The sequence below is a fragment of the Vulpes lagopus genome, chromosome 24, assembly GCF_018345385.1.
Source record: "Vulpes lagopus strain Blue_001 chromosome 24, ASM1834538v1, whole genome shotgun sequence".
In the NCBI taxonomy this organism is placed as follows: domain Eukaryota; kingdom Metazoa; phylum Chordata; class Mammalia; order Carnivora; family Canidae; genus Vulpes; species Vulpes lagopus.
The window spans coordinates 2,161,034-2,171,395 of record NC_054847.1 but is presented as its reverse complement, the minus strand read 5'-3'; the positions used below and the strand labels follow the sequence as shown (position 1 = coordinate 2,171,395).

At 62.9% G+C, this 10,362-nt stretch overlaps 1 protein-coding gene across 1 annotated transcript in view; it reads right to left on the bottom strand.

The window, feature by feature from the left end:
- Positions 1 to 4,775: 4,775 nt before the first annotated feature.
- Positions 4,776 to 10,362, bottom strand: part of HS6ST1 (heparan sulfate 6-O-sulfotransferase 1) — a 42,094-nt gene continuing 36,507 nt past the window's right edge. The window contains exon 2 of the mRNA XM_041739476.1: positions 4,776 to 8,292. Within this exon, the coding sequence (XP_041595410.1) occupies positions 7,584 to 8,292 (709 nt within the window). The 3' untranslated portion in view covers positions 4,776 to 7,583. The remainder of the gene's footprint in view (positions 8,293 to 10,362) is intronic.

The following is a 10,362-nucleotide window of genomic DNA, read 5'->3' as shown; positions in this document are numbered from 1 at the left end:
GTGGTCCAAAGTGGCTGCTTGACTCCAGCCATCGCGTCTTCATTCAGCCACCAGGCCGGAGTCGGGGGAAAGATCCCTGCTCCTCTTTCAGGTTGTGTCCGGGCCGCGATCGCCGCCTCTCGCACAGTGTCGGCCGGAGTTCAGCGGGTAGACGCGTCTCACTGGAGGGGTTGGGCTGCAGCCTGCAGCCGGGCGGGCAGTGGGCCCTGCAGCGAGGGCGGGGCCGGAACCCGGGCAGCCGGCGGGGTGTCCCGCGACGCCTCAGCTTAAGAGCCTTTGAGGTGGGCGAATCCCTCCCTGCGGGGCGGGGGAGGCGGGGCCGGGGGCGGGGCCAGAGGCGGGGCCGGGACTCCGAGCGGAGCGCCGTGGGCGGGGCCGTGGGCGGGGCCGTGGGCGGGGCCGTGGGCGGGGCCGGGACTCCTGCGAGCGGGGCCAGGGGGCGGGGCCGGGACTCCTGCGAGCGGGGCGGGGCCGTGGGCGGGGCCGTGACTCCTGAGAGCGGAGCGGGGCGGGGCCGTGGGCGGGGCCAGGGGGCGGGGCCGGGGCCGGGGCCGGAACTCCCAGCGGAGCGCCACGGGGCGGGGGCGGGGCCGGGGGCGGGGCCGGGACTCCTGCGAGCGGGGCGGGGCCAGGGGCGGGGGCGGGGTCGTGGGCTGGGCCGGGGCGGGCCGAGCTGGGGCCGGGGCGGGAAGGGCGGGCGCCGGGGGGCTCAGGCCGGCTCCTCCGCCTCCCGCGGGGCCCAGGGCGGCCGCGGCCCGGGAGCTCGGCTTCTGTCGGAGAAAGGACCGCGGCTCGTGGCCTTGGGCTTCGGGTCGGAGGGGCTTTGGGTCCTGCAGAGCCACGCAGCAGGCGGCAGGGGGCGACCCTGGGGGGGCCCGGGCGGATGGCGAGGGGAGGGCCCCGGGTGTCGGGCCGCGCGCGGGGCTGAGGGGCCCGGGAGGGGACCTGCCCAGCCTGTCTGCGCCCCGGAGCCCCGAGCGGGAAGGCGGCAAGGCCGGGCGGGCAGCAGGCCCCTGTGGCTGATGCGCCCGCCCGTCGGGAAGGCCCGAGCCCTGGGCCGCGTGGGCGCGGGGAGGGGCGGGGGGCGCAGCGGCGGACGGGCCGGGACACATCGCTGAGCCTCACCTGACCCGAGGCTAGACGGGAGCCCTCAGGCCCTGCACACCGGGCAGTGCAGCTGGGGAGCACGGACAGTGCAGGGGAGCTCGTGCAAGCTCCCTGCCACCCATCCCTGGGGGATGCGGTGCCCCTGGGCCCGATGTCACCCGGAGAGCGGGGAAGCAGAGGGGAACAGGGGGAGCCCTAACAGTTCCTAACCATTAGACACAGTTAACCTGAACAAATTAAAAAAAGAAATTAAACCCACGACAGAGGGAATGGAGACTTGAAGTGCAGATGTGAGTTTCTTTACAAAAGGCCTGTTTTGGGGCAAGTCTGGGCAGTGCCATGTAAACTCCTCCCCTGGGCCTGCCCAGTCCCACCTGGCGCACCCAGAGCACAGCCAAGAGGGCCCCAGGACTGGGGATCGGTGGAGGTGGAAGGTCCCGCAGGTGGGGGTCAGGAGGGTCCGGCAGCCAGAGAAGGTGACCCACCTAACCTCTAGGAGCAGGAAACCAGATGGCGCTGACCAGGTGGGATGGATGGGGCTGGGGGGCAGGGGGTCTGAGAAACTGTCATGGTCCTTTGAGGAAAAGAAAGGGGAAAGTGTGCCCATTGGCTTTGCTCCATGATGGACAGTGTGGAGGGTGACAGAGCTGGTGATGGGAAGGGTCAGGAGTCTGTGCACCCTCCCCAGAGGCTTGTTCGGGGTCAGAGCTGGAGCTGGACATGAAGGCCTAGGCTGCGACGTGATGCGCCCTGCCCGGGTCTGGCTCCTCCTCCTCCGGAACTTTCCCATTTTAGAGATAGCAGGTGGAGGTTTAGTTGGAATCCAAAGCCTGATCTGACCACAAGCTGAACTCCCGAGAGATTTCCCTGTTGCTGCAGCAGGGAGAGGACCCAAGACCAGCATCTCATAGCAGGTGGTCTCCTGGGATATGGACGTGAAGCCCTTCAAGCTAGGCCTTGTTAAGGAGGCTGGGTGCCCACCCCAGTGCACTGGGGCAAAAGCTTGTGGGGAGGGGGCTGGCCAGCCAGAAGGGGATGACAGGCAAAGGGTCCCCACGACATCAATGCACACAGCTTCCTCTGGAGGCCTCCCAGGCTTGGAGATCCCCGAGACCAGGCATGTACTCCCGGGAGGGGGCTGTGGGCTGCCATCCCCCTGGGGTTGGCCTTTGGCCTCTGGGGAACTTGTGTGCTCTGGGCTGGAAGCATGGAGGGCAGAGGACAGGCTCTTTTCTGTGGCAGCGGAAAGGGGACTCTGCCCAGGTGGGGTGAGTAGGGAGTACTTTCCTCTGGGAAGAGAGAACTGGAACCACACGGAGCACTAAGTGAGGACAAGTGGCTGCCAGATTTTGGGGTCAAGATCCAGGGAAAGCAAGTTAGTAGCAGGCCCGTCCTAGGAAGTGGCAGCTGTTGGTCCCCTAGAATGTTGGGTATGAAGAGGGGACAGCAGGGGGGCAGCAGTGGGCTGGATGGGGAGGGGGGCTGGGCCAGGCCGGGACATCAGAGGAGCTCCGTTAGACTGGGGTTTGCCTAGCGGTGGGTGAGGGGCAGGGCCCACTGTGGGGGGACAGTGTCCACCCCCTGGCTGACACAGGGGAGGCCACTGCTGGGAGTAGGAAGGGAGTGAGGGGCTGGGCAGAACTCAGGAGCCTCCCAGCCTTGAGCTCAGGGAGGCTGAAGGGGGCCTCCAACTTGATTTGTATTTATTTTCTGAGATCGAGAGCCAGCAGTGCTGGGGGACAGGAGCAGAAGGAGAGAATCCTTGACAGGCTCCGCACCCAGCGTGGGCCCCACTTGGGGCTTGATCTCACAACCCTGAGATCATAACCTGAGCCAGAACCAGAGTCCAGCGCTTCATCGATGGAGCCACCCAGGCGCCTCAAGGGGCCTCCGACTTCAATAGAAGTAGGAAGGTGACAGCCCTCATCTTCGGGAGGAGGTATTCTCAGGACTGACTCTGCCTTTGTCTCATCGGGACCTTGGCCCCCGGAGCGCGCTGGCCCCATCATGAAGTGGACACGTCCACCCTGTGCTCCCTGATGGGCAGCCAGGCTGCAGGCTCCTACTGAAACGTTCAGGAGAGGCCAAACCTGGGGGTGTGGGGGGCCGCACTGGCGTTTTCACACTGGGGTTCCATGTGCGATGCCTCTAGTAGCCGGACTCTGCTACTAAAGAGATGCTCCCTTGGATTCAGATGGTCAAGAACGGTGTTTGGGGCTGAAGGTTGGGGTTTAAGGGTCAGCTGTGTCTGCCCGATGTGGGACAGCTCAGCCACCAGGCAGCGGCCACGTTCGCGCCTTGGACTGCTGTGGGACCTAGCGATGAGCCCCCTCTCCTGGGTTTCTGCTCCGCCGCTCAGTTGTTGGGGGGCTCCTCTCTGCGGCAGAGAAGCCTCAGCTGCCCTGCTCTTCCTCTCAGAACATAGGAGGATCCAGATCCACAATCTGGGAGGGGGAGGAAGGGCTGCGGTCTGAACCACCAGCTTCAACGTTGCGTGTGAAGTCACTGACTCAGTGGCTTCTGACTCAGCCTGCTGGGTCTCCCCGGGACCGTCGTGCAGGTGCACAGTTGGTGCGCCAGGGCCCCGGGCCCTAGACCGTCCGCAGCAGGAGCTTCCTGCTCGGAGCGTAACCGAGCATTCCCTGAACGGGAGGTGACAGCTGATGCTTCATCGGCCCTGTGGTCCGCTCAGGCCCAGAAGGGAAGCAAGGGCTCTCCCTCCCAGGCTCATCAGAGCGCTGGACTCCATGGGTCCGTGGCCGCATCTGGCATTGGTGACCACGTTTGGCAGGACCTGGTCACGAGAGGACAGAACGATGCAGACCTTTAAAGAGACAACTGGCCTATGTCCAGATGCCAGCGCTAAGGGAAGGGGCTGGCGGCCGGCGGGACTCCGCTGTGTGCGAGGAGACACAGGAGCGCCGGGCACTGGCACGGCCCTGGGCTCACAAATGCGACCTGAAGACCCCGTGGGGACGACCGGGAAATGGACCGGACCGTCCGTGCGCTGGGGTCACCGCCACGCTGGGGACACGACCATGCCGTTGGGTTTCGTAGCAGAATGTCCTTCTTAGCTACGTGCCGATGTGATTAGGATTCTGGGGACTGGGCCGTATTTTCAGGTATTTCAGAGAAAAGCAGGCCTGAGTGTACGTGTGAATGTGTACACGTGTGTGCGAGTGTGGACAGGCGGCAAGTGGGTCTGTGGGGCAGGGAAACACGAGGGAATGTGAACTCCGGCAAATCCAGGCAAGGGGCCGATGGGGACCCGTGAGCTCTTCTTCCGCCTTCTTTGCGACCTTCCCAATTTAAAAGTTGAGAAGAAAGAGGTCACCGAGGAGCACGCGGTGTCCGCCTTTCCCAGCCGGAGCTCGAGCTGGGTCCTGCTGCCAAGCGCCGCGATGAATCATCGCTGAAGTGAGCTGCGTGCGGGTGACGGGGACGGGGACGGGTGACGGGGACGGGTGCACCGCGGACTTTCAGAGCCTCGAGTGAGAAAGCGTGTGAACGCCTCTCGCCCTGGGCTGCTGGCCCTGGGGGGAAGCCCCCGCCTCGGCCTCGGCCTCCCCCTCCCCGCCAGGACGCTCATTTTGAGAATCAGGCCACGAAGGTCGGCCACACCGCGTGGGGACCACACGCTGTCACTACAGACCACAGCACACCCGCGCTCCTTGTCAAGGGTTTATTTCATCTGCTAACATTCATTCCTGACCTAGACAAAAACAATTAGATGATTATGACTTGCTTTTCCATCACCAACTCGTCTGTCTTGTATGAATAACCAAAAGATTTTCTTCTCAACACTTTTTTTTTTTTTTTAATAAGAAGCTATAAATAAATAAAGCTTTAAACGCTCCTGGGTTCAAGTTAAACGCTTCCAGTTCCCCAAAAAAGGTCACAGACTCATTGCTCGGACAGTTCTGCTGTCCCTGGTTCCTCCTCCAGGAGGGGACATTGCAGGTCTGTGTAGGGAGTGGGCTGTGGGCCCACCGCGTGTGGCCTCTGTCCTCCAGCCCCAGATAGAGCCCCCGGGCAGGGCATCCCTTCAGTGGAGCCCCAGCAGGTGGCAACGTCGGAGAAGATGCTCCAGGCGTGGGGAAACTTCACCTCGACACAGGCAGCCTGAGCGGAAGTGGACTGGAGGCTTGAGGGGCCTAGGGGTACTGGCACCTGGCGCTATCTCTGGGCACCTGGACCTAGGTCCTGGCCCCAGATCGGACTGCTTTCCAGATGCAGCAGAGAAACCAAGGAGAGACCCGTGTTTCCGTGTGAGCTGGGACAACGGATCATAAGTTAAAACATTCTAATATGTACAAAACAGATCCTACACTCAAGCCTGCACACACACAGGAAGCCCACCTCGAGGAGGGCCAGGTGCCCAGGGACTCAGGCAGAAGCGGGCTGAGCTCTGCATGAGTGCCTGGAGGTGACACCCTCCTGGCGGAGGCTGCGGCAAGCCCCAGCAACTTACGTGCTTGTGCAAGACAGAGTTCTCATGAACATGTCCCGCCCTCCTCCCTGCAGCAGGCCTATTTCAAAAGACGGGTGTCAGAACAGATCCCCCCAGATGGACCCCCTGAAAGAACCCCTAGGTCACCTGGAGGCTTGCCTGCTCGGCACAACGCATCCTCTGTGGGGGGTGGTCTGGGGCTGGGCAGGCGCAGTGCCCATCCCCGCGGGCTCACCACTGCCCCTGGACTACAAGATGCAGTGGCTGGGGTCGGAAGCAGGAAGGACACCCCATCCCTGTGGCAGGCAGGCAAAGACGAAAGGCTGCCTCCTCCTGGGTAGCCACGTCACTAGACACCACTTTGGGATTTCCTGTGCTATGGAAGGTTCCTGGCTTCCACAACCCTGTAGGGGAACAGCTGCGATGGCTGAAGAGAACCTGGGGCAGGGAGGAGGGTGCCTGGTAGAAACTGCCCATGAGGCTGCGGCTGTCACCTTCACTGCCCAGTGCCTGCAGGCACACGTGGGTCCTCTCTAGGAGACAGGCCACTCAGCCACCTTGGGTGTGGGGCTCATATTTTGCTCCCTACACCCCAGGTATTGGGCCTCCTGTGGGGAGAGCACCCCCAGAGACGCTGGCCTGGCCCATGGAGCACAAGAGGAGTCAGGCATGGGGGCAGTATCTGTAACAGGATGGAACATGGCTTCTCCAATCTGCAGGGCTGCCAGGAACGGGGCCTGCCTGGCTGTGGCCAGGGGGTGGGCAAGAGGAAATGCAGGGAAAACCTGGGGTGAGAAGGGCTGTGTATCTGGGGAGTAGGGAGCCACTGAGAGCCATTTCTTCCAACTCTAGTTGAGAATCTGAAAGTCTGAGTCCCCTTTTCCAGCCCTACAGAATCACCGTGGCCCCAACATACGGCTCATGGGCAGCAGGTGGTCTGCCGTCTCCTGGCCAATGGAGGCTTGATTGTACTTTTGCATGTGGGGTTGTGGGAACGGTGGGGTATGACCCCTGAATAAATGTCGAAGTGATGAGCCTGGGGCCAGTGCTGGTCTAACAAATCTGAGAGGGTCAGAAAGGTAAATCGGGCAGAGGAAACTCTCTTCCTGTCTAAGCTGGTCTGGCTAGGTGGTCACCCCCAAGGGCTAGCTGGCAGGGGGAGGGGTGCTTAGACACAGGTGGCAACATCCCTGGCCACAGCCTTTGTACTCCTGGGATGCACGCTGTCCACAGAGGTGCATGTGGGCCCGTCTCCCCGCCGCCCTCCTCAGCCTGAGGGCTATGGGACATGGGGGCAGGGATCCCACAGGTGTGCTTTGATCTCCTGACCCAAAGCATGAAGCCAGACTGCCTGTTTTGACCCTGGGCCAGAGAGAGGATGAGCTTCCCAAGAGCAGGACTAGAATCTTCTCAGCTTTAGGTGAGGTGGGCCCTGGCCGTTGAAGATGGGTAAGCTAGAGCTCCATGCCTGAGGACATCTCAAGGGGCTGCCTGTGCGCCGAGGGAAGGGGCTTCACTCAGGCCCAGGAGCATCGGGGCCACCGGAGGCCCAGGGACCGCCCAGGTGGCCTGAGCCTGGGAAGGTGCCTGGAGCTGGTGTCGGGCTGCTGCCGGCCGGCGGTGGGGAGAGAGCGGATGGGTGTGCACAGTGGGTGTAGGACGTGCCCCTGGCAGGGCGAGTCTGGTCTCCACTCTGCCTTTTCTTGTCTTCAGACCTTGGGCCATGGCGAGGAAGGAGGCCGGGGAGGCAGGGACACCACCTGCCCCTGTTCCCCTCAGGCCTGCCCAGGGTGTCCCTTAAGCACACTCTCCTGTGGCCTGGGGGTTGCACCGATTGATTCCCCAGTCCCCAGTCTGCGGGGAACCATGAGAACTGGCCCTGCCGGCCACCGGCCACCGGGTCCCACTTCCTCAGCCTCGAGCAGCACGCATCTCCCCTCTGGCGAGTGCCCCTGGGCCCCTCTTCCCGCCAGAGCTCCGGTGGGTCCATCTGATCCCCCCGTGCCTCCCTCCCTGCCGGCCGCCACTACCACTTCTCGATGATGTGGCTCATGTAGTCCTCGGTGGGCACACGGCCCGGCTCGTCGGCGTCCTCTCGGGGCAGGGCCTCCTTGGCGCGGTGCAGCAGGCGCTCCTCGCGGCTCTTGAGGCGCTGCTCCCGGCGCTCCAGCTGTCGCTTGTACTGGTAGCGCTGCTGGAAGAGGTCCTTGGCGTAGTCGTAGAGCTGCATGTCCAGGTCATTGAGCTCCTCGATGCGCCGGATAGTGTCCTCGTCCACCTCCACGCCGCCCGCGCGCGTGCTGTTGTACTGCATGAAAGGCCGGATGAACTTGAGGTTGAACGTCCGCTCGAACAGGTACTGCGTCTTGCGCTGGAACTCGGTGAGGCCGAAGAAGGCCATGCCGCGCAGGTTCTTCTTGGCGCTCTCCAGCAGCAGCTGCGCCCGCTTGCCCTCGGGGATGAAGGACAGGTTGTAGCAGCCCACCAGGCTCAGGTCGGCCAGCATGCGCACCTGGCGGTTGTTGGCCAGGTTGTAGGGGCAGTCCATGAACTCCTGCAGTGTGCAGCCCGACCAGTCCGTGCCCTCGTAGCAGGGAGGCAGCTCCTCGGGGGTGGGCGTGCGCCCGTCACACATGTGCAGCGACGTCTTCCACGTGGCACCCCGCTGCACATGCCGCCACTCGCTCAGGTAGCGGGACACGGGGTCTCGAAGCAGGGTGATGTAGTAGAACTTCCTGTAATGAGAGGCGGACAGTGGTAAGGCAAGAGGCCGGAAATCTGGGGATCATTATGGGGCGGGAGCCCCAAATCTGATGGCTTTGGGTATACTCTGGGGGACCACAGGTACCTCTAATACCAACCACTAGGGTAGTTCTCCAAACAGCCACTTCTGAATGAGAAACCCAGGACGTCACCCAGGGACGTGAAAGGGCCCTTGGCCACCAACCACTGTGTCTGCCACATGTGACCATCATGGTGTCCAGATGTGCCTGACTTCAGCGCCTCCTGAAGCCTGGTCCAGGGTCTTCTCCGGGGGCTTCCCCTGAACCCCATGGCTGCTTTCCTGTCTGCTCCCTCCTCAGGAGGGACAACTCGTCTCTGCCCTGTGGTGGGGTGGAGGGTGCCCCTGAGCCTATGCCACCTGGAACCAGTGGGCTAGAGTCACAGGGCCACTCGGCAGAAGTCACTTACAGCCCCAGGCTGCATGTCCAAGCCTGGTCAGGGCCTCCTGCAGGCCCAGTTCACCCCCGCACCAGTGTAGACCACCCAACCCAGGACGCCCAGGCGACCCATAATTCATAATTTGTTTCCCAGGAACTGCTTCCACATCAGGAAGTCGGGGATCCCTCAAAATGCCACTTTGTGCTGGAAGCGAGGAGCATCCATACCACGGGAGAAAGGACTCCCTGTGTGACAGACAGGCCTGGTGTGTGGGGTCAACCCCAGAGGTTACCCTGGGAAGCCTCTCCTCCAGGGCTGGCTGAGCAGCTGCCTGTGCCTGGTGGGACGAGTCCCAGGCTGAGGAGAACCTGCGCAGGTGGCAGGAGCCTAATGGGTCCCATACACCACTGCAGGTTACCCCAGGCTGAAGGAGGAGCATGTACTCCACTGGGGGGCCTGGGATCTCTCAAGCAGAGCCCAAGGGCAAGGGGCAGCCAGCCAAAGGCTCCGCTGTGTGTAGGGGGGCAGCAGAGGGAAAGACTGGTCCTTCTGTGCAGATAACTGAGGAAGAGACAGGGCAGCAGGTGGCCCCGACATCCCCTGTGGCTCCTATTGGCTCGTACTATGCCCCGGGGGCGGGGGCAGTTGGGCAAGGCAGATGGTGGAGGGCACCTGGGCAGTGGGGGTCAGGGACCTGTTTCACAGCAGGGAGTAGAGAGCAGGGCAGGCATCCCAGCTGCCAACTCCTCTGCGGCCTGGGTTCTGCTCCAATCTCCCCCTCAGGTCCTCGTTCGCTCTGGAAGTGCCCTTCCCCGGCACTGCGCCCCAGCCAAGCACGGGCCACTTGTCTCTGGCCTCTGCAGGTAGCTCATTCAAGCTCCTGCGGTGGGGGGAGTATCCCACCTGTATCCCACATCCAACCCCCAGCTCCTGCAGAACACACTTTGGTGGCTCCGACTGCCCCTGGAAGATGCACAGGGGCCACCTGCACCCCCTCCGGCCCTGTGACCAGTGCACCTCCTTAAACCCCTTGTCTCCTGGGGAGAAACTTCAGGGCCTCGGCACAGGCTGTGTTCCCTTCCCTCTGCTTCATCAGCTGACGCAGCTCATCCTCCAGACCTCAGGCAGTGCCGCTCCCCAGGGAAGCCTCGTGCTGCAGACACGGGGCCTCCCTGGGCCTCTGCCACAGCGCTAGCCCAGTGACCATGGCCTCCCACAGCGGAGGGGGCAGGCAGGCAGGAAGCCGGCTCCTGTGTGTGCTCAGCAGGGCCAGCGTGACTCCCCAGGGAGGTCACCTCATAAGGCACCTGCAGCCCCCAGTGGAGGAAACCAAGCCTGAGGAGTTAGGCAGGAGCCTGGAGGCTCCCAGTGGCTTTAGCACCGGGTGGGGTGGCTGGCGTCTCCTCAAGGGCTCTCCTCTGCAGTGAGAAAGCCCCTAACTGCGGCCAGGACCAGGAAGCTCAGTTCATTCAAGGGTCAACTTCCTAGGAATGAAATAGAAAACATAAATCCTGACCACGTCAAGTGCTTCTGAAGAGGCCAAGGCAGGTAGACCCAAAGCCGTGAGCACAAGGACACACCCAGAAACCCGCACATGAACAAGTGCAGCCCCCTGTGCAAGTGTCCGCAGCCCCGCGCCACCG